This window comes from Stenella coeruleoalba (assembly GCF_951394435.1).
Source record: "Stenella coeruleoalba genome assembly, chromosome: 12".
In the NCBI taxonomy this organism is placed as follows: domain Eukaryota; kingdom Metazoa; phylum Chordata; class Mammalia; order Artiodactyla; family Delphinidae; genus Stenella; species Stenella coeruleoalba.
Genome location: NC_137158.1, coordinates 40,040,524 through 40,067,852, shown reverse-complemented (window position 1 = coordinate 40,067,852; position 27,329 = coordinate 40,040,524). Strand labels below are relative to the sequence as shown.

At 40.3% G+C, this 27,329-nt stretch overlaps 2 protein-coding genes across 3 annotated transcripts in view; one reads left to right on the top strand and one right to left on the bottom strand.

Annotated features, from left to right (window-relative positions):
* The window catches only part of AFG1L (AFG1 like ATPase), a gene marked incomplete at its 5' end in the record, with an annotated part of 226,328 nt that extends 213,099 nt beyond the window's left edge, over window positions 1–13,229 (bottom strand). Inside the window, one exon of the mRNA XM_079939409.1 lies at window positions 13,080–13,229. The remainder of the gene's footprint in view (window positions 1–13,079) is intronic.
* Window positions 13,230–13,360: 131 nt separating this feature from the next.
* Window positions 13,361–27,329, top strand: part of SNX3 (sorting nexin 3) — a 43,717-nt gene continuing 29,748 nt past the window's right edge. Inside the window, exons 1-2 of one of the 2 annotated variants that reach the window (XM_079938627.1) lie at window positions 13,361–13,642; window positions 15,138–15,215. In XM_079938627.1, coding sequence (XP_079794753.1) covers window positions 13,481–13,642; window positions 15,138–15,215 — 240 coding nt within the window. In that variant the 5' untranslated portion in view covers window positions 13,361–13,480. The remainder of the gene's footprint in view (window positions 13,643–15,137; window positions 15,216–27,329) is intronic. The other variant, XM_079938626.1, reaches the window with a different exon arrangement.

The window sequence follows — 27,329 nt, the reverse complement described above, 5'->3', positions numbered from 1 at the left end:
CCTGTGAAAACTAATATTTTGAATCTAAAATGACAGTAAATAAATCAAGGTTTTGAAACACTCTGTCAATAGATTTAAGCTCAGGTTTCTGGTCAAGAGGATCATCAAGCTTTCCAGTACTAGATTCATTTAGTTACAACATTGATTGAATAGCCTCTGCTCACAGGCCTAGCCACACAGCACCAGTCACTTCTAATCATGGCTTCAAGGCCTCATCCTATGATTTTCAACTACATTCTTTCTTTCTAGGTAAGGCCATTTCCTTATTGACTTGTTCACAGATTCTAGGCATTTCAAGGCTTACCATGTGTCCGACACTGTTCTAACTGCTTTATAAATATTAACTCTCAGTACTCATAATCACCTGGTAAGGTAGATACTATTTTTGTCCCCATTTTACACATAAAGAAACAGAGGCACAGTCAGGCAAAAAACTTTTCTAGGGTTACTTGGCTACTAAGGATTTTGCCCATTTCCTCTACCAAACCCTCACTAAATATAATTGATTTGCTCATAGCATTGTCTTCAAGTCAGACACATTTATGTAAAATATAAATTTCTAGGCAAGAGATATCTATACTATAAAAACATATCAGAATGGTAGTACGTAAATCACACTAGTATTGTGCCTAATGGATAGAAGAAATTAGAGAAAGCAAGGTAGCATGGAGATCTCTGTGGTCTAACATTAACCAAGCTAGGGTATGGCAAGGGGGTGAGGGCAGATGAGAAAGAGGTGAAAAAGATGATGCACAGCTAAAGCCCAAGCGATCCAAAAAATAATACTTACAGCAAAAAGGATATAAATATTGGGGGTATTGCTTGAGAGTAAATGGAATGAGAGTGACTTTAGATATGCTGAGTTTGGTTAGTCAATAGGACAACAAACAGAAATAGCACATGGGTGCCTGTGTGAGTGTGTGCTGTGGGGTGGCAAACATGGTAGTAATAGGCCCATACTCCAAGTTGAAGTAAGTATCGATTTGGGAGCATTAAACAGCTGAGTGGATCAAGCCTTGTCGCAGCAGGCCTGGTCAATCTCTCTACTGAAACCAGCCCACAGGTTCTGGCCAAATACACCTCCTGCGAAGATGTGTTCCCAAACGAGTAGTTAGGAGAGCTTACTTCCTTTGCAAACACAACTAGGAGTCAAAGCTGGTGTGCCTGTGTATATCCTAGTGGCTAAGGCCTTTCACTAGAACACTGATACCAAATCACAGAGATTTGCCAGGCCTTTCACCTCCCAGTAGGAGTTACGGCGCTGTTTGCGTCCTGACACTCTCTTCCGACCTGGCATCTCATAGATTTCCAGTCTGGGCAGTCCTCAGCTGCTTAATGCAGTACCTTCTTTGGGTCAAACTAGAGAAACAGGGGCAACTATTTCTCAAGTCCATTCTTTTCTCTACATTCCCACTGCTGCTATCTTAGTTCTGCCAGAGTGATCTTTCTAAACTAAAAATCAAGTCACTCCCATTCAGTGGTTTCCTTTAGAATGTCTTTAGATAAGGGTCAGAACCACAAACACTGTAATGCCTCATGGCCTTGTCCCTCTGGCCTTAGTCCTTGTCATTTTGCACTTTCATTCCAGTAGTACTAAACTATGTGTAGTTCCCCAGCAGTGCTTTCCTCTGGGCCTCTGTATTTATCTCTTTCTCTGGAATGCACCTCCCACACACAGGCACACCCAAATCACAGGCACTTTGCACGTCAAACACCAACTTTATGTCTCAGTTTTGTTGCTTCCTTCCGGAATTCTTTCCCTACTACCCTTGAGACTGGGCTATGTGGCTCTCATCACGTTCTACTGACGTGTCCCTATGACCACACTGAAAGATCCTGGAAACAAAAACCATATCTTTTTCCCACCTTCCCTCCTCTCCATGCTCCCTCCTGCCCTAGCACCTAGCACAGCACTTGGTTTTCTGTAGCTGCTCAGTACATATTTGTCACATGAATGGCTAGAATGCTCTAAGCGTCCGAAGGGAGACATATCTGTTCAGCTAAGGAGATCACATGATGCTATTGGTTCTGGAAATGACCCTCTCCCTGCCCCACCAACTAATCAATACAATATATATGGCATTCTTCAGATTCTCTAGATCCTTGCTATTTGGTGTGGTCTGGAGACCAGCAGCAATGGCATTTTCTGGAACTTGTCAGAAATGCAAAATCTCAGGTCTCATCCTAGAACTCCTGGATCAGAATCTGCAGTTTTATACAATCTCCAGGTGACTTGTATGCATATTAATGTTTGAGAAACACTGCTCTAGATAACATTGTTGGTTCTTTACTTAGAAAGTTCATAATCCATTTTCTTGAGAGAAGGAATACAAATGCCTGGTTCCCACTGTTCCCACAGCTCAGGATTGTGTATTTTCACCCTGATTCAGGTTTACACTAACCTTGCCTGGCCTTACATGGTTGAAATCAGCCACCCTGCATGAGGTCAGGGCCTTTCAATTTCAAAAGGAATCCTGCGGCGTTTTTTTTTATCCCCCCAGAAGTCAACCACTTGAGCAAGGACAGAAATTGCTCATTGTCATGGCTGCTTTTGACTCTTCCAGACACTGGATCCAATGTCATCTCTAAGAGGAGAAGTGTCTGAGCAGTCCTGATGTCTAAGCAGTCCTCAGCCATTGCCTGGCGTGCTCAGCATTTGGCTGCGAGCAGCCACGGGATACGTGGACTCAGAGCAAATGCAGTAACGAATTTCAGCGCACAGCAGCTGAGGCCATAGGTTAATTATGTTTCCTGAGGCTAGAGATCTGAGAGGCACATTCTCACGGCTACCACAAAGGGTTGTGAGAAGATATAGGGAAAAAGGCATAACTGGTGGAGACGAACTTGGATAAAAGCAAGAGAGGGGGGTTCCGATGTTGATACAACCAGCTGGGCACTGCCTGATTTACCAATACAGAAGAGACACTAAATCACGCAAAAAAAAGTAACCAAATGTAGAATTGAGTGTGCATTGGAAGAGACACCCTGTGAAGGATCTCAGGGTACGGAGTAAGACCCCTCTAAGGGCATGCCTAAAACACAACAGATCAACAGATGCTCACTAACCTGCCTTCTGAGAGTGAGTCACATTACCAGGCTTATTTTGCTGAGTGGCTTGCTCCAGGTCTTGCCTCTTCTTTTTTTCTTTCTTTTTTTTTCAGGATCTTAGTTCCCCAACCAGGGATCGAACCCATGCCCCCTACAGTGGAAGCACAGAGTCTTAACCACTGGACCACCAGCGAAGTCCCCTGCCTCTTCTTTAAATGAAACTGTGAACAAATATACAAGGAAAATCGGTGTGAGGACGTATTAACCTCCCCAAGATCCCAAACTCTTAGACAGTCCAAGAAGCAACCCTGCAGTGACCCCTCCATGACCGTGGAAGTAGAGAACTTAACCTTTAAGGGAAGGATAGAGACTACCTGATATGCTCCTAGAAGGGCTTAACATCATCTCCAAAGCCTGAGTCTCCAACCCCAGCTGGTCGTCCAACAATTCAATTCAATTCTGACACTAAATACCTGGACTTAGCACAGACCCTGCAGGTTAAAGACTCAGTCCCACAAGACTGCTCCCACTTCAGACACCAGCCTTAAATGGGGTGCCTAAGCTACCCACTCCTGCCTGGCTGGTTACAAATGTGAGGATTCTCATGACCCCCTTCCCCCCTCAGGTTTGACAATTCGACTCACAGAACTCAGAAAAAAACACTTTACTTATGTTTAACAGTTTATTATAAAGGATAACAACTCAGGAATAGCCAAATGGAAGAGGTGTCCAGGGCAAAATATGGGGGATGTGCGCAAGGCTCTTCCTTGCCCTCTCCTGTCTGCCACATTCCCAGGAGTCAGGGGGTGGGGCTGAAAATTTCACTGTGCTTTGCAGACATTGCAATTTTACAAACTGAAGGTTTGCGGCAACTCTTAGTGGAGCAAGTCTATCAGCGCTATTTTCCCAACAGTATTATTTTTTAATTAAGGTATGCACATTGTTTTTTGAGACGTAATGCTGGAGCACACTTAACAGACTACAATGTAGTGCAACATAACTTTTGTATGCATTGGGAAATGAAAAAATTTGTGGACTTGCTTATTTGTGATATTTGCTTTACTGTGGAAGTTGGGAACTGAACCCATAGTATCTCTGAGGTATGCCCATACAGGAGCTTATCCTGCAAATATAATCCCATGTGTGTGTAATGACGGCATATTCAAGGTTATTCACTGCAGCACTGTAATAGTGAAAGACTGAGGTCACCAAAGATATTCGTCTGTAGGGGATGTAGTGGAGAAAAATTTTTTCCTCTACCCTTCTAGGGTAGATAATAATCAAATTGACATAAAACAACGTAACGGGAGAGAAACAAATTTAATTTTGTATGTACAGGAGTCCAATAGAAGCATGAAACTAAAGAGCAAATTGGGCAGTTGAAGCTTATGTACCACCCTGAGCTAAGGAATGGGATAGGGGCCTGGGGCTTCCAAGGAACAGATGTTTGGTAATTAGATGTTTGCCCTGCCACAGAAATAGGTCATTCAGGCAAAAGTTCTCTCTGGTAATAGCTCTCTCTAGGCCAGGCCCCCTATCTACGTTCTTTTAGGTAGTGGTGAGAGAGGTACAAGTTTTTCTTGAGTCTGCTGCATCTTGATTGCCCTCCGTTCAAGACAATCCACATGCCAAACTGGCATATTTTGGGGTCACACATTCTGCTCCCCTTCAGGGACAAGTTAAATAAATTATGGTACATCAGGTAATGAAATACTTTGCTGCTGTATAAGTGTGGATCTATCTCCAAGATACATTGTTAAGTAAAATAAGGTGCAAAAGTGTGTTATCCTATGATGCCATTTTTGTTATATATACATATATATATGTAAACATGCTAGAATATTTCTGGAAGGATACAAAGATACGCAGCAAGAAACTGGTAACAGTGGCTGTCAATGGAAAGGGGAACTAGATGGCTGCAGACAGGGATTGGAGGCAGCTATATCAATGGATACTCAAGTGCATTTTGACTTTTGAATCATGTAAATGCTTTATTTAAAATTAACAAACAAGCCACAGTGTTTATAAATAATTTCCTCAATACCAAATCTGAAAATGCCCGCATTCTCAAAAGCTGGAAGTAGCCTGGGCATGCCTTGAGCTCTCAGAGGTTCTGAGGGTGACTCATGTTGTAAGTAGTCTTCAGTGGAGAGGAGGGAGATACTGAGCTTTGTGGGTTTTACTTTGCTTTGTACTGCATGAAGTGAGGCTACATGCTGAGAGTAAGGAAGAGGGGTGTGAAATACAAGGAGAGGATAAAATAAGGGAATGCTGAGGTGTGTTGAAGGGTCAGCTGAGATTGGAAACCATAAATTTACAAAGGTGCCAGCTAGTTTGGGATTTTCTTCAGGAAATCACAGCAGCCTGGGAGCAGGGGTTTAGAGGTAGGTCAGGGTGTGAGCTCTGAATTAGAAAAATGATATAAGAGTGGCCAGGCTGGCCCTTGAGAAGTTTACAGGACTTCACTAGGTTCGTCACATTTTCAGAGTCTGACACTCTGGAGGTCCAGTTACTTGGTTTTACCATTTTCCTCAGAGGTGATTAGGCCTGGGGGAGTGATGCATTAGTCAAGTTCACAAGACACTGATTGATAAGACAGAATCTCAATTTACAAATTTAAAATGAAAATATAAACTAGCTGGTCCCACAAGGCAGCATCTCCTTTTGCCTACAAGAAAGTCCTCATAACAAATAATCCTAAAATGTATATGGAACCACAAAAGACCCAGAATTGCCAAAGCAATCCTGAGGAAAAAGAAAGAACCTGGAGGCATAACCCTCTCAGACTTCAACAATACCTCAAAGCTACAGTAATCAAAACAGAGAAGTATTGGCACAAGAATAGACATATGGATCAATGGAACAGAATAGAGAGGCCAGAAACAAGCCCACACACCTATGGTCAATTAATCTCTAACAAGGGAGGCAAGAATATACAGTGGAGAAAAGACAGTCTCTCCAGCAAGTGGTGTTGGGGAAGCTGGAAAGCCGCATGTAAATCAATGAAGTTAGAACACACCCTCACAGCATACACAAAAATAAACTCAAAATGGCTTAAAGACTTAAATATAAGACACGACACCATAAAACTCCTAGAAGAGAACACAGGCAAAACATTTTCTGACATAAACTGTAGCAACACTTTCTTAGATCAGTCTCACAAGGCAAAAGAAATAAAAGCAAAAATAAACAAACAGGACCTAATCAAACTTACAAGCTTTTTGCACAGCAGAGGAAACCATAAACAAAACAAAAAGACAACCTACAGAATGGGAGAAAATATCTGCAAACAATGCAAGAGACAAGGGTTTAATTTCCAAAATATACAAATAGCTTGTACAGCTCAATATGAAAAAGCAAACAACCCAATCAAAAAACTGGGCAGAAGACCTAAATAGACCTTTCTCCTAAGAAGACATCCAGATGGCCAACAGGTACATGGAAAGATGTTCAATATCACTAATCACTAGAGAAATGCAAGTCAAAACTACAATAAGGTATCACCTCACACAGTCAGAATGACTGACCATCATCAAAAAGTCTACAAATAAATGCTGGACAGAGTATGGAGAAAAGGGAACCCTTCTACACTGTTCGTGGGAATGTAAACTGGTGCAGCCACTATGGAGAACAGTACAGAGGTACCTTTAGAAATTAAAAATAGAGTTACCATATGATCCAGCAATCCCACTCCTGGGTATTTATCAGGAAAAGATGAAAACTCTAACTTGAAAAGATACACACACCCCAATGTTCATAGCAATATTATTTACAATAGCCAAGGCACGGAAGCAATCTAAGTGTCCAACAACAGATGAATGGATAAAGAAGATGTGGTGTGTATATATATATATATATATATATATATATATATATATATATATATATATATATATAATGGAGTATTACTCAACCATAAAAAAGAATGAAATATTGTCATTTGCAGCAACATAGATAGACCTAGAGATTATCATATTAAGTGAAGTCAGACAGAGAAAGACAAATGCCACATATCACTTATATGTGGAATCTAAAAAAAAAATTATACAAATGAACTTACTTATGAAACAGAAACAGACTCACATACACAGAAAACAAATTTATGGTTACCAAAGGGGAAAGGGCGGTTGAGAGGGATAAATAACAGTTTTAACAGATACACACTACTATATATAAAATAGATAAACAACAAGGATTTACTATATAGCACAGGGAACTATATTCAATATCTTATAATAACCTATAATGGAAAAGAATCTGAAAAAGAATATATATATACACATATGTAATATATAACTGAATCACTTTGCTGAACACCTGAAACTAACACAACATTGTAAATCAACTATATTTCAATTTTAAAAAATGTTTAAAAAGTCCTCATAGAAAATGCAATTACTATCAGCCGACTGTTCAGTGATCTCTGAATAAAGAGGAATGGATGATCTTAATGACTAGAACTACCTAGCTGTGATAATCTAATATACTACTCAAGGAACACAACTCTCAAGGTATCCACAGTAATTCAGGCACATTGACAAATTATTTTTCTAGAATTGAACCATTAGGAAAACATAAAATTGGTTATAGTTTTCTATCATCTTAGCCCATGGTTACAATATGGTTGTATCTTCTCGTCCCACCACCCACTTCAGTTGCCACCCTTGTGTTACCAGTGTTAACAGTTTGGTGTATATCCTTTGCTACAAAAATATGCACATATAAAAGTACATACATACAATGACAGGGTTTTGTTTGTTTACCCAAATGGGATCATACTGCACAAATTATTCTTTGATCCTTACTTACCAAAACATCATGGATATTCCTCTTCTAATTCTAATAACTAAAACTAGATATATTCTAACATCTTAAGACATAAAAATAGGGACTTCCCTGGTGGCGCATTAGTTAAGAATCCGCCTGCTAATGCGGAGGACACGGGTTCAAGCCCTGGTCCGAGAAGATCCCACGTGCCGCGGAGCAACTAAGCCCGTGCACCACAACTACTGAGGCTGCGCTCTAGAGCCCGCGAGCCACAGCTACTGAAGCCCACGCGCCTAGAGCCCGTGCTCCGCAACAAGAGAAGTCACAACAATGAAAAGCCCATGCACCAAGACGAAGAGTAGCCCTCCCAAAATAAAAAAAAGAGTAGCTCCCACTCACTACAACTAGAGAACGCCTATGCAGCAACGAAGACCCAATACAGCCAAAAATAAATAAATAAACTTAAAAAAAATAGAATTATTTCATTTGCTCTAGTATATAATTTATATATTACATATAAATTACATAAAATATTATATAATTTCCCTTAGTTTGAATATACTATAATTCAAGCATTTCTAATTCAGGCTGTTTTCAGTTTTTGCCACTACAAATAAAGCTGCAGTAAACATCCTTGGACTTACATCCTTAAGTACTATGGTCTCTTGAAGCAAAAGCTGGATTTTGGGATCAAAGTGTCCTGAATATTTTTAATTTTGATAAATATGAGCAAATTGCCTGTTTCCTTACAGTCTCCCTAACACTGTATGTTTCTGTTCTTTTTGATTTTTGCCAATATGATAGAAAACAGTATTTCATATTTGCTTTAATGTATTGATGCATTTATTTGATTAGTGAGGTTGAGCATATTTTTCCCACTTATTGTCCATTTGAATTTCTTTTCCTAAGAGGCAGCATGAAATATTGGTTATGTATATAAATTCTGGAGCTAGTTTTGCCATTTTGTACTTGTTATTTTGCCTTTCTGCCTCAGTTTCCCCATGTGTAAAATGGAGACAGCAATGGTACCCACCTATAGGGTTGTTAGGAGGATGTGACAAATTCATTATCTGAAAAACATGTAAAATTGTACCTATCCATATTCTTTGCTCATTTTTCTATGGGATTGTCTTTTTCTTATCAATTTATGGGAGTTCTTTTTATATTAGGAATATTAGCCGTTCACTATCTTACGTGTTACAGATATACTTCCCCCAATTTTTAAAAAAATAATGCCTTTTGATATGTAATTTTTATTAAAAATTTATGTACTTAAATGACATTTTCTTTATAGCTTGTTTCCCATATTGCTTAGGAAGCACTTTTTTTACTCAAGGTTATACAATTTTTCTCCTAAATATTCTCTAAACATTAAAAAAAATACATATTTCAGGGCTTCCCTGGTGGTGCAGTGGTTGAGAATCTGCCTGCTAATGCAGGGGACACGGGTTCGAGCCCTGGTCTGGGAGGATCCCACATGCCACAGAGCAGCTGGGCCCATGAGCCACAGCTACCGAGCCTGCGCGTCTGGAGCCTGTGCTCCGCAACAAGAGAGGCCGTGATAGTGAGAGGCCTACGCACCGCAATGAAGAGTGGCCCCCACTTGCCACAACTAGAGAAAGCCCTCGCACAGAAACAAAGACCCAACACAGCAAAAATAAATTAATTAATAAACTCCTACCCCCAACATCTTTAAAAAAAAATTTTTTTTTTTCAATTTTATCTTGGAATTCCCTGATGGTCCAGTGGTTGGGACTCTGTGCTCTCACTGCTGAGGGCCTGGATTCAATCCCTGGTTGGGAACTAAGATCCCACAAGCCATGTGGTGCGGCCAAAAAAAACCGCAACAAAAATAAATAAATTCTATCTGGAATTTTTCCATGGTATAATTCAGGGGACTAGCTATGTGGTCTCCCTATTCCTAGACACTCAACTGTGTCAGCAACATTTCCCCAATTAATTTAAATGCTCCCCTTGTTGTATATCATGTTCGTTGTTAGGATCTGTTCTGCACTCTATTTTATAGAGAGCCCAAACCATACTCGTTTTGTTTGTTTTTTTCTGGCCATGCTGCGTGGCTTGTGGGATCTTGATTACCCGACCAGGGATCCAACGCAGGCCCTCGGCAGTGAAAGTGCAGAGTCCTGACCACTGGACCGCCAGGGAATTCCCCATACTCTTTATAGTTAGCTTTGCGGTGAGTTTTACCATTTGGTAAAGCAAATCCCACTTTGATTTTTTTCACTTTCATAATCTTCTTGGTTAATCTCCAACATACGAACTTTAAAAAAATCTTTTCCAGTACTACCCAATGCACCCAAGGCAGAGAGGAGGTTAAAAACAATCACAGTGGGATTCTGATTATATTTGCATTATTAATTTTATTTATTTTTTATGTGTCAAACATTTTATCAAATCATTAATGAGAGAATAAGATGTTACAATTGGTTCAGAGAAGTCAGAGGGAACAGACGTATACATAAACAATCAGGAATGCTGACAAAATTTTTTTAATTAATTTTTTTATACAGCAGGTTCTTATTAGTCATTCATTTTATACACATCAGTGTATACATGCCAATCCCAATCTCCCAATTCATCCACCACCACCACCACCACCCCCGTCACTTTCCCCGCTTGGTGTCCATACGTTTGTTCTCTACATCTGTGTCTCGATTTCTGCCCTGCAAACCGGTTCATCTGTACCATTTTTCTAGGTTCCACATATATGTGTTAATATATGATATTTTTCTCTTTCTGACTTACTTCACTCTGCATGAGAGTCTCTAGATCCATCCACGTCTCTACAAATGACACAATTTCGTTTCTTTTTATGGCTGAGTAATACTCCATTGTATATATGTACCACATCTTCTTTATCCATTTGTCTGTCGATGGGCATTTAGGTTGCTTCCATGTCCTGGCTATTGTAAATAGTGCTGCAATGAACACTGGGGTGCATGCGTCTTTTTGAATTATGGTTTTCTCTGGGTATATGCCCAGTAGTGGGATTACTGGGTCATATGGTAATTCTATTTAGTTTTTTAAGGAACCTCCTAAGTTATTTTATTTATTTATTTTTATTTTCAGCTGTGTTGGGTCTTCGTTGCTGCATGCGGGCTTTCTCTAGTTGCAGCAAGCAGGGGCTACTCTTTGTTGCAGTTCGCAGGCTTCCCATTGCAGTGGCTTCTCGTTGCGGAGCTTGGGATCTAGGTGTGCAGGCTCAGTAGCTGTGGCGCACGGGCCTAGTTCCTCCCTGGTATGTGGGATCCTCCCCGACCATGGATCAAACCCGTGTCCCCTGCATTGGCAGGTGTACTCTTAACCACTGCACCACCAGGGAAGCCCCTGCATTATTAATTTTAGATGAAGTGATATTTTTCTGATATTAAGTCCTCCTATTCAGGAACATGGAGTCTTTTTTATTTAGGTTTTGGTTTATATCCTTTAATAAAATTTCATAATTTTGTTCTTATAGATCCTGTGTCTTCCTTCCTATGTATTTTTTTTTTTTTTTTTACTTTTGGTCACTGATGTGAATAGGGTATTTTTTCCATCTCCAGTCTAACTAGACATTGCCTAGACAGAGGAAAATTATAAATTAAGTTCTTTACTTTCACTTGGTCACTAAATTCTCTTGTTAATTCTAGTAGCTTATTCTAGTGGCTTCTTCTTTATTGATTTTTCTAGGAATACAATCGTATCTCCTGAAAAATAAAGATTTTTTCCTGATGTTTATCCTGGGAAGCTCTTCTTTAGCTATTTGACGGTGCTGCTATTTTCTATAGCTGCTTCCCCACTGCAGGCAATTGTTGCTGCTGCCCAAGGCTGCACTGAGTGGCCTCCAATGAGACAGCTTTCTAAGAGAATATCCCATGATTGCTTTGTACAGGTGTCAAACACAATACAGTGGTTGTGGATGACAACACAATACAGTGGTTCTTGGTCTCTTAGCTCTCATATATTCCAATTCCAAGAGTCATTTATACACATTTTTGAGCTCACTGCCCTAATCACAGCAGTCAAGTTTCCACTTGGTCTCTTGCAACAGGCCCAGCAGGGAGTCCTGCCTGGGTACTTATTCTGATATTACTCATACTCTTTGACAGAGAGATATACTCAGAGAGAACTTGTCTGACCACCCTAATGAGCTTGTCTGGGTCACTCTCACATTTTCCAGTTTTATTTTCTTTATAGCACCAATCATTTTGGCAAATATGTTATTTATTGCTTTATTATCTGTCTCCCCAAGATAAAGCATATACTAGACAATTAATCTGATGAAACCAAGGAATTTCAATGTCTTCCTCACCCTTTTACCTCTAGTATATAGAGTTGAAGACACCTAGTAGGCTTTCAATAAATACTTGTTCAATGAATGAACGTTGAGTTTTCTTGAAAATAATCTACATCACGTTTAAGTAAATTTTTTTAATACCAACTTTTCTTATTTTTATTAAGAATGGTTGCTAATGATCCAGACAATTTTTCAGCTTAAGGGACAGATCAGATTATTTTAAGTGAATGGGTTTTCTGAAACTCAACATAGAAAGAAACGCAGAAAGAGTTGTGAGACTATAACACCAAGGGAGAGAACTCCCCAGGCAGGAATAGACATCTATCCTTCTACCTCAAAGTCTGCATTTGTTGGAGATTAAATGCGATCTACTTAACTGTTTTGTCTTTTTTTCATTTCTGATAAAGGCTTTTTTGAGTTCCATTTCAAATGCTGTACCAATACGTTTACCAATTTTTTTTTTTTTAATTTACTGGTACTTTGTGGGAACTGAAGGGAAAAAGTTGCAGACCACTCAAACACCAGAAAGTCAAAGCAGGTTTCAGCCATATTATCTGTTATCTTGTTTTAGAGGGCCGACCAGTCTCCCCAAACGGTTCGACCGTACGGTTATGATCTCGCGACGTTGTTTTTATTCCACTCTACTTTCCCACGTTCAATTTACCAGGCCAGACACATGTACGGTGAAACTCTCAAGTTGATATCAAAATCATTTGAGGCATCAATTCAAGGTTACCTAGAAAGGCGTTTTCAGTGGTTTACAGTGAGACGGTGGATAGGTTGCCACTAAGCGTAGGCAGTTTTGTTCGGATTGCGGGCAAACCTCCCCTACCTCGCCTTTTAACTTTTGTCCCCGCGGCTCCCAAGACCGCGAAGACCGTTTCCGGCGTTCTCCCCACCGGTCCAGGCCAAAACGGACACAGAAACACAGGAAGCGCCCGCCCTCGCACCCCCGGTCCCGCAGCACCTGGGCCGCAGATCCGCGGCGGCGCGCTCGCCCGATGCACTGTGGGCGCTGTAGTCTGGCCGGAACGTGTTCGCACCTACAAGTAACCTGACTGCGCTTTTCTTCCTCTGCCTGGTGCGCTGTCACGCTCCGCGGTTGCCGCTGAGACTCCTGGCCCGGGACGCAGCGTTCCGGCGGGTCAGCTGTTCCCCTCTTGGGGACAGAAGGCGGAAGCCGGAGGGGCGCGGGGAGGAGCTACGCGTGCGGAGTGAACACCCACTCTACGTGCTCGTTCGCCCTGCGACCGCTGCGCGCGAGCCCGGCGTCCCCGCGGCGGGCAGCAGCGGCGGCAGCGGGGTCGGTGGAACGCCGAGGGGGTGGACGGAGCCCGCGGCGGCGGCGGCGGCGGCTGCAGCAGCGAAATGGCGGAGACCGTGGCGGACACCCGGCGGCTGATCACCAAGCCGCAGAACCTGAATGACGCCTACGGGCCTCCCAGCAACTTCCTCGAGATCGATGTGAGCAACCCGCAGACAGTGGGAGTCGGCCGGGGCCGGTTCACCACCTACGAAATCAGGGTCAAGGTGAGGCCGTCTTACTCCCCTACGGAGAGACCCCTCCTGCGGTCCCAGGTGCCCCCAGCCGACCCTGGAGCGCAAACCCTCAAACGGCCAAGGCCGCCTAGGCCGGGGCTCCCGGCTGTCCACGGGCGGGGTCGTGGGCCAGGGCCCTTCTTCGTGTAGGGTTTGGATGGGGGCGGCAGAGTGAGCTGAGCCCAGCGCTGGCACTTGAAGAAGGTACTCGATTAAGAGGGCGTGGGTTGAGCGCCGCTTGCCCCTCAAGCAGCTGATCTGGGAATGACATCTGAGTTGGAAAGAGGTAGATCTTTCGAGAACACAGCCCTTCATCGAGAAGGGAGCTAGCTGTGACTGAGAAAGGGGGTTTGCGCAAAGTTGAAGTATTTCCGGTTTTCTTTTCCTGGATACTTTTCTCCTAGGTGGCCAAGCCAAGCTGATTGCTTCAGGCCCTTCCCAAGCTACCAAACTCACCTAGGTTGTACGCTTTTCTGAACAGAACCTCATGGGAGTTCACAAAAGCCTGGCAAATTTGGTAGGGCTGAGCCAGGAGAGAACGGTGATTGGAAATGATTGACGTTAGTATTTTGGGCCACCGTCGTGCTAAAGGCTGAGGAGTGGGGAGTGTTGCCTACCTCACAATCAAAACTACCACTGCTTTAAGAAAAGCCTGTTCATTTAGGATTTTGCTCTCCTACTTTTGAGATTTGCACTTCACTGAATGAAGGAATCAGCTGAAGTAGAAACACATTTATAATTTCATAACCAGTATTTGTTGGCAGTAAGAAATTCAGATGATTTGAAAGATGCTAATTGAGAATAGTGCTTCACTTTCACTCTCTAGTTCAGAATTAAAGAATTTCCTCATGTATGGAAGTATCCTTAAAAATTAGTTATGTAAAACGAATTCAGCTGTTAATGACAACAACAAATTACTAAAAATTAAGTGTAAGAATTTGGTTTTAGAGTAATCAAAATTTACATAACAAGTTACTATTAACATTTAAGTGGAGTAATTTCTCATGAACTCACATTTTTTTGTGTGGTAAAATATAGCAAAATTTAACATCTTAACCATTTTTAACTGTACAGTTTAGTAGTGTTCAGTTTATTCACTGTTGTGAAACTTACTTTAAAAAATGATTTACTTTTCATGTGTTGCTAGAAAAATGTAACAACCGTCAAACTTTAAGATATGAAACGAACAGGTTCATGTTACAAGCCATGGTTGTCTCCCTAAGGATGCGTGGGCCACAAGCAGTCTTGTTACAGTGAAACTGCAAAATTTGAGCTCCAGTGTACCTAGGGAAGTACATTATCACGTAAGCCAAGTGAAAAAAATGAGGCACTTTTTTTTAACTTGGAATGGTTTGGGATTGTCTTAAATATATGGCAGATCGTTCACTAAAAAGAACTTCCTCTTTTACCCTTATTCACTAGCATGTTTTCCTTTATTTCTTGTGCTAAAACAGAGCTTGGTGGTCCTATTTCTAAACTTCCAGAGCTAGTACTTCCTGTCACACAACTGAAGTGGAATCTCCTGCCTACATTTCCTCCATTTAATAACTTTGTGTTTATCATGCTGAGTGCATTATATTAAATGGACTCTAGTAGGATAATTATTTTTAAAAGTTCGTCTGATATTTTATTACCAAATAGTTTATGTGACACTTAAAAATAGTGTTTATGGTATGATCATTTGTATTCTGGAGATTAAAATCATTTTTAAGAGTGGTTAATGAGTTAAGGAATTAACAAAGTACACATCTACACTGGTTTGTTAGATTATATACACCAGTTTGTTTTGTGTTAATGACTGTTAAGTCGTAAGTCATGTGCCCTCTAAGAAAATGTAATTGAGTTTCTAATGCTTATGAAATGCCATTGGGGATTCTCTTAATAATGTAATGTATTAACTTAAAACTCAGGACACCATATAGTAAAATAGTAGAACTTATTTTAGCAGCATGTGATTTTTGAGAGAAATTAAGGTAGAACTGCCAGGGAGATGGATAGGTAAGTCATTTTGTCATTTTTTTTATTACTACTTTTCTGAACTCTTCCTGCTATCCCTAGCTCCTGCTGCTTGCCTTCTGCTGTTGAATTTGACATGTGGCAAACCATTTTATGTTACAAAGTTTGGGCCCTTAAACTATCTTATAGTTACTGTCTCATTCTAATCTTGAGAAAAATGTTCCATTTTATAGGATCTGATTGAAATTACTCTAATTCACAGAGTAATTTTATCTGGATGGTGGCACTTTAGAATGCAAGTTTCCCAATCTCCATTTATCTTTTGGTTTGAGGATAGTGTTTAAGACTATTAGAATCATTTGATTAATATCTCTGGGCTTTTGAAAATAATTGGTACAGTGGTAATGTTTTTTAAAATTGTTCTAATAGTAGATATAGCAGAGAGCACCATAATGATTAAAGGTTTTTGAAAGCTCAGGGTCTAGAATTATTTTGGCATATTAAAGGGAAGGCTAAAGGTGAGATTCAGTCACTGTTTATGAAGTTTGTGCTATAATGTAACTTTAATTTTCTGGAGATTTTAAGTTAATTAAGGTCTGTTGTACCTGGAGACAACTGTTTTGAATAGGAGTGAAGTTAAGGATCTTTCTTTAGCTCTGAGTTCAAAGAATAGATTTATCATTTATTAGCAGAGTAAGGTGCAGAATCTAAGCTCCACTTCCCCTCTGTAAAATAGGTATGCTAATAATAGTACAGTTGGCCCTCTGAATCTGCTGGTTCCTCATAGGAGGATTCAACCAACCACAGATCTAAAATAATAGAAAAAAATTCCAGAAAGTTCCAAAAAGCAAAACTTGAATTTGCTGCACACTAGCAACTATTTATATAACATTTACATTGTATATTAAGTATTATAAGTAATGTAGAGATGATTTGAAGTAAAAGGGAAGGACTTCCCTGGTGGCACAGTGGTTAAGAATCCGCCTGCCAATGCAAGGGACACAGGTTCGAGCCCTGGTCCGGGAAGATCCCACATGATGCAGAGCAACTAAACCCGTGTGCCACAACTACTGAGCCTGCACACCACAACTACTGAGTCTGTGCACCACAACTCCTGAGCCTGTGCTCTAGAGCCCACGAGCCACAAGTACTGAGCCCGTGTGCCACAACTACTGAAGCCCACATGCCTAGAGCCCGTGCTCTGCAACAAGAGAAGCCACTGCAATGTGGAAGCCCACGCACTGCAACGAAGAGTAACCCCTGCTCACTGCAACTAGAGGAAGCCCACGTGCAGCAACAAAGACCCAATGCAGCCAAAAATAAATAAATAAATTTATTAAAAAATAAAGTAAAAGGGAGGATGTGTGTAGGTTATATGCAAATACTAAGCCATTTTATATAAGGAACTTGAGCATCTGCAGATTTTAATATGGAGGTGTGTGTGTCTTGGAACCAAATCCCCCGTGGATACTGAGGGATGACTGTACCTACCTCATAGGGATAAATGCCACAATGCACATAAATCTCTTTAGCACAGTGACTGATATATAATAGGCACTCAAAAGTTACCTCTTTCTAAATACAGCTACTTCTAAATTAAAAGTCAGGGGCTTCCCTGGTGGCGCAGTGGTTGAGAGTCCGCCTGCCGATGCAGAGGACACGGGTTCATGCTCCCGTCCAGGATCCTACATGCCGCGGAGCGGCTGGGCCCGTGAGGCATGGCCGCTGGGCCTGTGCGTCCGGAGCCTGTGCTCTGCAACGGGAGAGGCCACAGCAGTGAGAGGCCCACGTACCGAAAAAAAAAAAACAAGTCATTGATCAGCTAACTACATTTTCTATGTTAATGTGCAGTTGAGCTACTAAAATCATTGAATTTTCTTGTCAAGAAACATATATTTTGTGGCATTCCATGTGGGAAGTTGTGATGCCATTCAGAACATAGTAAATTTCACACTTAAGAACAAAAATAATGAATAGAATACTTCATATTTTAAGGTAGTATGTTTCCTATGATTGTACTAGTATTTTTTTCCAGTTTGAGATATAATTGACCTACAAAATTGTATTTGTTTAGGGTGTACAACATAATGATTTGCTATATACATATATATAAATGATTACCACAATAATTTTTTAAATAAATTTATTTATTAATTTACTAACTTTTTGGCTGCAGTGGGTCTTCATTGCTGTGTGCAGGCTTTCTCTAGTTGCGGTGAGCAGGCTTCTTATTGCGGTGGCTTCTCTTGTTGCGGAGCATGGGCTCTAGGCACACGGGCTTCAGTAGTTGCAGCACGTGGGCTCAGTAGTTGTAGCTCACGGGCTCGAGTGCAGGCTCAGTAGTTGTGGCACACGGGCTTAGTTGCTCCATGGCATGTGGGATTTTCCCAGACCAGGGCTCGAACCCCTGTCTCCTTTATTAGCAGGCGGATTCTTAACCACTGTGCCACCAGGGAAGTCCAATTACCACAATAATTTTAGTTAATATTCATCACTACACATAGTTCTAAAAGAAGCTTTTTGAAATTGAGGCATATTAAAACATAACACTGAATAGTAAAGTTTGCAAATAAACAGTGTGATGAGAAAGATAGTGAAAGTCGCATCCTGACAGTATTTGCCATTCTAAACCTGTATTGGTGATTCTTCTCTGGATGAGTCCTCTCATTTTAAATTGAGAGTCATTAATATCCTGACCAGAAATAAGTTAATTTTTAGACTTGTTTTTAGGATTTATAAGAATCAGTTGTTAAAGGGCCAAAATAGTTTTTAAAGAATCAAGGCATTTTGGAGCCAGAGGACATCTGCAGGATCTGTGTAGCTTTATCAGTTGGCCATGAGATGTTGTCTGATACACATATTTGCTGCCAGCTACAGCTCACCTCCAGGATCTCTATCAGGGAAAGGCATTTTGCTAGCTTTGAAGAGTCTCATCTTACCTAACCCATCCCTTAAGATGGGGGGAGGGAGGCAGTGGCAATTAAAAAGTAGCCCTGTTATATTGTGTTAAGGGAGTCTGTTCTATGTTGTTCATTTTGACAAATAAGGGAACCAAGGCACAGAAAGTTGTCTCTAACCCAAAGTAAATTATCTAACTAGTGTCAGAGCCAGGGTTGGATTTGAAGTATTCTGGTCCTGGGTCAGAATTGCTTCACAGCTGCAGTTAATTGAATTTAAAACAATACATTAAAACCTTTGTTATCTACTGCCTAGTGTTGGGTAACCCTCAAGTGTCTGAACCTTTAGAAGGAAATCCCAGTGTTGGCACCCTTGAGACCTGAGAGTTGACTCTTCAGTAATCCACAGTAGATAAGATGCACCCAGGAAGAATAAATAGCTTAAAAGAGCTTACTGTTGAATTCTGTGCTATGATGAGATGACCTGAAGAAAAAGTGTGTTGCTTGGCTTTCTCATGTTATGTTAAAGCTGAAAAGTGAGGGGATTTTTCACTTGAGTACCTGCTCTGTTCAATGGACTTTGCTATATATAGTATAATTTGATCTTTGTGGTAACCAAGCAGAGCAGATGATATCTTTGTTTTGCAAATGTGAAAGGTGAAGTCACTCTTGGTCCTCATCTATTGTCCTTCCTTCATCCTTATTTCAGTCCTGCTGAACTACTTGTATCTCCCAAGGAAGCTGACTGGTATCCAGGCCTTTGCACACACTTCCTCCTCTGTTAAAAAGTCTTCCTTTAGCAGCCTTATCTATCATTACTTATCCTGCAGGACTCAGCCTTGATTTTACCTTTTTAGAGATTTTGCTGATCCCTGGAATCTAGACTGGATTTCCTTCCTGGGTGCCCTTGTAGCCCTATTAGGATTAAGTCTGTTTGCTTGTCTGCAGCTTCCTTTAGTTCCTGTTTCTTCTACTCTAACCTCCTAGAGGACAGGGACTGTCATGATCACCCTTACTCAACACCTGACATTGTGCTTGGCATGCAGTGGATTCTCCGGAATAAATGAAGTTTAGGGAGGTTAAGTAACTTGTCCAAAATCACAGCTATTAAATAGCAGAACTAGGATTTAAATGTGTATTTTCTGACTTTCAGAGCCCTTTTTCTTCCACCCTCACTGAACATTCAGATCACCTGGAGCACTTCCGAAACCCTTTAGATTCTCTTTTAATTGGGTTGGGGTGGGATTTGGGAAGTGGCAATTTAAAAAGCACCCCAGCAAGGCCACCTTACTGATATGCAGCAAGGATTATCCCTGGTGGCACCAAGCTTTCTGTCTCTGAGAAATGACAGGTAGCAGAGAAGTATGAAAAAAAAAAATATGGAGCCACAATGGTTGGTAGCCTTGATGAGTTTTTTAAAAAGGCAAATTCTGGGGGGAAAAAAAGAAAGAAGAAGCAGATCCTTACAGCAAAGAGGAAAACCAGTGATATTTGCCAAAGATGAAAACTATTTTTAGAGGGGAGACAGTTTAGATACTAAGCTGAAAGCATGCCAGCAGCTTAGCTTTGGGGGAAGAAGGGAAGGCATTGACTACATTCAGCCAAGCTAGATCTTTTCGCCCCTGTCTTGCACCATCCATGTCTATATCCCTGTGTAATAATCATGAAAGTAAGCCAGAAATCAGGAAGAGACAAAATATCTATCCACTTAAAAAATCTTTATATTTTATTAATATTCCCACTCTATACCTTTAAAGTGGAAAATCTACAAGTGCTTAATTTTTAGCTGTTTTGGTGATTCCATGAGAGATTTTTCATCTCCTCACCTTCACAATCATGCTTACAAAAAAAAAAAAAAGGATTGAACTGTTACTTTTAGATACTTCTATGTTTGTACCATATTCTGCTTCCATGTAAGCAGAGCCAGCAATTTTTTGAGTATTAGATAAGAAAGATGGTGTCCAAGAAAAGCAATACTGTAATCTTGGTACTGCTGTTTACTGATTTCTTAGTTAAATGACTTAAAGCTCTCAGCCAAAGTTCTACTTCTTTTAAAGAAATATTTAGCTTAGAATCTAGGAAATTAGACAGGGTAGTAAAATGTGACATATGCTGTAGTTTGCCAGAAAGCTTGTATCAATTAAGATACAGTTTGGACTGGTCTCACAGAGACCTCAAAAAATGAGTTTATTTTTTTCTTGTGAAGAAGTCTCTAGCAGTCCAGGGCTGGTATTGTGACTATCAGCTCCCAGTATCACATCCATATTCTAGCCAAGGGGAAGGCATATTCCTGCCCCATTGCCATATTTGGCTAAAAAGGAAGCTGGAATTTAGTCTAGCTGGGCAGCCATATGAAGAAAGGAGGAACAGACACTGTTCTCTGCTTCACCACGGTGGCAAATAAGTGATTGGGATCAGCCTTCTAGGGTATGGCTCTAGCAACATTCTGATCATGTCTCTTGATTCTTTCCTTTGCTGATGACTGAAATTTCAGTGTTTAGAGAAAGTTCATTTGATTTGTAAGAAATAAAATTTGAGCTCCCATTTTGACATTCTTAAATGTGAATAAGTTTCCATCCCTTCCTGAGAAAATTTTGGTGAGTAGAGAAAGGAGGCACGCATGAAGACATGGCGTATTGATAGAGGTATATCATGGGGTTGAGTTTGGTTTAGAGGTACTGAAAATAGATGATTAACATTTTTTGGCCTTCAGTGACTTTAAAACTATAGGCGGTTTTACCTAGGACCAGCGTTTTAGCTGATGACATTGAATGATGGAGTATATTGTTTGAGCCACCTAAGTAAGTGAGGTCAATGTCTCTTACCAGAGAATCATAGGAAGACTTTAAATTATTTTAATAAAATTACTTAGTGCCTAACAATATTGGAATGGTCACTTTCTAAATTCTTTGCCCTCTAGACTTTGATTTTATCAATGATGTAGCATCTCTGTTTCCTTGGCTTTCCTAAAATTATTCCACACCTGCCACCTACAGCTTGTTTGCTTTCTGTTTTTTCCATTCCTGTCCTTGTGGTATGAGCTTCTCTGTTCTGTAGGAAGTTTGGGCATTCTAATCCATAGAGAGGAACAAAGGAGCCTCAAAGCTCCCCTTCTCGTGTCTAGTTCTCAGTATCTCCTCTCTTGCCATGCAATTATTGATCATCTTCAGGTGGAAATAGAAGCAGATAAAAATCTTGTTGGCTAGGCATACTTCTGTGTATCACCAGATCTTTGTTTAAATTTACACTCAAATATTACCTCCATATTATATAACTGAGAACATTCTTAAGACACTAATCACTCTAGAGCAGGGATCAGCAAGCTATGGGCTTCCCTGTTTTTGTAAAGTTTTATTAGAACACAGCACACCTTGTAATGTTCTGTTTACATAGTATTTATGACCACTTTCGCACTGAAAGGGCAGAGTTTAGTAGTTGCAAGAGCCTAAAATATTTACTGTCTTGCCATCTGAGAAAAAGGCTGCCAATCCCTGGTCTAAATTTTATGTAGCATTGAAGTATTGGAAATCAAAAGCACTTGGAGAATCTTATTTTCAAAACATGAGACTTTGAAAAAAACATTCAATTAGAATGCCAGCAGTAAATGATGGAGGAAATGGTAGTTAAATATAACACTGCTAGTTAGGTTTTTTTCCTTAGACATTCATCAAATACCAATAGGATTTCAAAGCATAGTCCTATTCTTCGGTGCTGAATGGAAATATTAGATGCCATTTTTTCCTTCTGAAGGTCCTGTTTTTGCAAAGACACAATCTAACTTTGTGAGTTATTAGATTACATCTACTATTCATATTAAGGCCAAGCACAAGGATTTTTAGTTTATAAAATTAATTTTCCTACTTGAAGCCTTTCATAAACTCCTTTGAATAACTACTTAGAGTTGGTGCTGATAAAAACTGTTAAGCAGCTGGTTCATGGTAGTTGAGGTTCAGTCAATAAACCAGTGGCAAAACTGAAGATGGTGCCTGACAAAACTATAGTCAGTTCTAGCCAGGATTGGGGTTTGGATATTTTTCAGCTCAGAAGTAATTTTTCATGCCATATCATCATTTAATGTTTTGTGTTCTTACATGGTAACTCTCTACATATTATGGTAGTATACCATTATTAAATGATTAAATTAGTATTGGTTGAACTATTGACGTGGGTAAGTTTAATGTCTGAGTTGTAGAAAGGGGTTAAGTTGAAAGTTGAGGAACTGTAATATTAGCTCTCAAAACGGGACAACATAGTAAATTGGTAAAATTTTTATCTTCGTTTAAAGGGTAGTTGATGTTGATACACTGAAGTTGAAATAAATTATAGAGCTTTTTGCTAAGATGTTAGGATATGGTTCATATCTGTACTCTGTGTATTTGCCCAGTTTTATTCTCTCAAGATTCTAATCTAACTAAATTTCTTTTTAGATTTAACTTGACATTTGAGTAGCTCCTGTGGGCCAGTTGTTTTATTGAGCACTTGGAATGCTAAGTTTAATAAGACATGGTTGCTGCATTTAGCAAGTTCACACCAACCTGAAACAGGACTAGACGTTTTCTTTTATCGGTTTTCCCTAAAAGTGTCCAATAAATGAACATTTATGAACCACCTACTACATCCCAGACACTGTGCTAACATACGTCTTGCCCTTAAAGGCAAGAAACTTATAGACTGGAGGTAGGGAGGTAGGTCAATTCAATTCAGTTCAATTCAGTTCAATGTAATGGTACTACTTGGTGAAGATAGTCATAATGTGCAGTAGGAACCCAAGCCTGCATGAGGGACCGGGGGTGTAAGGGCAGAATGGGCCGGGAATGTTCTAGGCAGAGAGAGCAGCTGTCTTTTCCATCCTTCACTGCCAACATCTGATGTCAATAACCTGCCAAAGTCACACAGTATTAATACTGGATTCTGACCACTTTATGCCCTGGGACCCCTTGTTACTGTCTGGCTCGTACATCTTTCTCTACCTCTTTATTTATGGTTTGTTTTGTTTTAAGCATCTCTTGGGCAATTGCTATATCTCAGGCAGTATGGTAGGCACTTTCTTCTGTGTTTTCTTTGATATAGTTTTAGTTATCTGACTGCCTCTTCTTAGAAACTATAATGACTCTCATTTCCAGTTACAACAGATCATAGAAATAAACCAGGGTCATTCTTACTTAACAGTAGTCATTTCCTTTATCAGCCTGATCATGCTTTGTAATATAGCCAAGAAAGTTTACCTGCTGCCCTCCTCCCAAACCTAACCCAAATGACCTTATTTATTCCTCCCTGCAAAAGCTCATCCAGATATATATACATTGTATAGGCTGGTTTTCCCACTAACCAATATTGTATCAGTTGCATAACAAACCACCCCAAAACTTAATGATATAAAACAGTGATTTATTTCCATCCATTCTGTGGTTTGGCTGGGCAGTTTCTCTGCTAGTTTTTGCCTGTGCTCTCCAGCTTTTGAGCTGGAGATTTGGCATGTCTGGCATTTGATGGCATGTCTGGCTATCCCCTGGGGTGCCTCATTCTCTTCTATATGGCTTCATTCTCCAGTAGGCTATACTGGCTTCCTTATATGGCAGTCTTAGAATAGCATTCCAAGAGAATGAAGATAGAAAGTTGCAAGACCTTTTGAGTTTTAGGCTCTGAAACTTGCTTGTCACTTCTACCACATTCTGTTGGTCAAAGCAAGTCATAAAGCTAGTCTAGATTCAAATAGACTCCACCTCTCAGATGGAAGGTTCTTCAAAGAATTTGTGGCAACATTTATTTACCACACATTACTTGTTAGGGACCTCCAGATGTCATAGTTGGTGGCACCTGTGGCTTGGGTGATTGTGGGAGCAGAATAACAATTCCTCAAAGATTTCTACTCCCTAATAACTAGAACCTGTGAATATGTTACCTTACATATGTTACCTTTGGAGATAATAATCAAATTAAGGATCTTGAGATGGATTGGTTGTCTTGGATTATCTGGGTGGGTCCAGTATAATCACAAGGGTCCTTGTAAGTGAAACAGGCAGGAGAGTCAGTTACAGAAGATGTGACAATGGAAGCAGAGATTGGAGTGATCTTATTGCTGACTTTGAAGATGGAAGAAAGGACCATGAGCTGAAGAATGCAGGTAGCCTCCAGAATCTAGATAAGACAAGGAAACAAATCTCTCCTAGATCTTCCAGAAGGAATGCAGCCCTAGTGACATCTTGATTTAGCCCATTGAGACTCATTTCAGGCTTCTGACCACCAAAACTGTGAGATAATAAATTTGTGTTGTTTTAAGCTACTAAGCTTGTGGTAATTTGTTAAAGCAGCAATAGGAAGCTAGTAAGAATGACATGCCGCTGTCCTAAAGATCATTTCCAACAGAAGGAATCACTGTAGACTCACTCCAAGAGAATGAGAGTCAGTGGGGACTGGGGCTCAGCCTGACTCTGAGCCTTGGTCATAGGCCACACAGCCGTATCTTTCTTTTCTCCATCAGAATCTAGCACCATCAGCTCTCATTATCCCTTGCCTTCTAGTCTGCCAAGGTGTTTTACCAAAGGCATAGAAAAATATTTTTTCTCATGGAAAAAGTTAAGCGTGTTACTTAATAGCCTGTAGAGGATTAGTTTTCCAGACTATAGAGAAAATTACTAAAAGACTGTCACTTTGGCTGTCCAGGTGTAGGTCAAGATTAACAGTGCATTTTTTTAAAAGTATTGAGTATAAGAGGAAGAACCACCTAATCTTTGATACAGTTGTTTACCCTTGCTGTTGCCTTTGTATGAGAGAGGGCTAACTTCTGAGACTAGAAAAGTGTAAAATAATGTTGTAGGTGATGAATACCTTAGGTTATTGGCTCTTGATTAAAACTTAGAAAAGATTTCATACTCTATTGTAAGGCCTTTGACCCTCCATAATTCCAAGCAAAGTCTTAAAGCAAAAGTATCTTCCATTCACTGCACACCTTAGGAGAAAAGTATTTTGACTATTGCAACTTGTGATTCTAGGTCTCAAAGTCTAAAATATATTTAAGGATTTCAAACAGTGAATGTATAACTGAATAATTTCTTCTGATGTCACACGATTTTTTATGTTTCTATTTTGAGAAGAAACCTGAACCTTAACTTGAGGCAGTCATTCAAAATGAACAAAAACAATTTTTTAAAACACCCACGTCCATTTGTGACAGAATAGGTTTTAAAAATCCAACTTAAAAGATTATGAAGCATATAAAAATATGTATGAAATATGTATGGTACCCAGAGCTTCTTTATGAAGAAGGTTCAAGAATGTCAAAGCTAACAGAGCATTGTAGAAGGATTATAATTATGTAGAATCTGATCAAACTTTAATAAAATTAAGAAAAGCTTTATAGGTTGAAGTAGGACATCAGTTATGGATATACTTCAGTGGATTATTTAGAACTAATATGTTCTTTGATCTGCTTTTCTCTAGAACTTTTGATACTCTTTGTCTAAATCTGCTTTAATACAGTAGCCATTAGCTATATTGGGCTATTTAAAGTTTTAGACTCAGACTACCAGACATATCTTTGTCCAGTTTTCCTTGGAATTCAGATTGACTTGTTTGACTTGTCTTTAGTTGACTATAATTGATATTGGCCTCAAATATACAGGATGGCTCATATATGAAGGGACCAGTGCACCCAGGGCTTTTTCTCCTGAGGTTTTGTTTTGTTTTGCTTTTTACCTTTTTGCCCTGTCTCTCTGTGTTTCTGGTCAGTGGTCACTCACAATCTGGTCACTGTTAACCCCTGTGCCAAACTCTAGGTGTGACTGACTGCAGACACACCCCATTCTTTACTGATTGAGAGAGAAATTTTCTTAATTTCTCTCTTTTAACCAAACAAAGGTTAGAGACTTATTTTCTTTTTTTTTTCTAAGTTGCCCAAGAGGCAAGGTTTTTTCTTTTTAATAAATTTATTTATTTTTGGCTGCATCGGCTCTTCGTTGCTGCGCGTGGGCTTTCTCTAGTTGCTGCAAGCCAGGTCTACTCTTCATTGCAGTGCGCGGGCTTCTCATAGCAGTGGCTTCTCTTGTTGCAGAGCACAGGCTCTAGGTGCGCAGGCTTCAGTAGTTGTGGCTCGCAGGCTCTAGAGTGCAGGCTCAGTAGTTGTGGCGCACAGGCTCAGTTCCTCCGTGGCATGTGGGATCTTCCCAGACCAGGGCTTGAATCCATGTCCCCTGCATTGGCAGGTGGAATCTTTTTTTTTTTTTTTTTTGCGGTATGCGGGCCTCTCACTGTTGTGGCCTCTCCCGTTGCGGAGCACAGGCTCCAGACGCGCAGGCTCAGCGGCCATGGCTCACGGGCCCAGCCGCTCCGCGGCATGTGGGATCCTCCCGGACTGGGGCACGAACCCGTGTCCCCTGCATCGGCAGGCAGACTCTCAACCACTGCGCCACCAGGGAAGCCCCCAAGCAGGCGGAATCTTAACCACTGCCAGCAGGTAAGTCCGACTTATTTTCTTGATAGGATCATTTTATTACTTTAGGAAATTGAGTATCATGTGGTTTCAGAGACATCTTAGCAGTTTTTTGATGTCAGTATTGCTAGAAATTCTATATTCTATGCCAGAGTCTGCAGAGAAATTTTGTTTTAATTCCTAATTGCTGTTATTTACTATTGTTATTTCCTATACTTGCCCTGACATTACATTTTGTTTCTCTCACTCTCCATCCATTCCTTTATAGGGTTCCCTGGTGTTATTCCACCAACAGAAGACCTGACACATATCTCATTTTCTTTTTGGGTTTTGACTGATAGGTCTATCATAGTGTTTAAGTTTTCCTCTCAAGGAAGCTAGACTTCTCTCCCAGTTG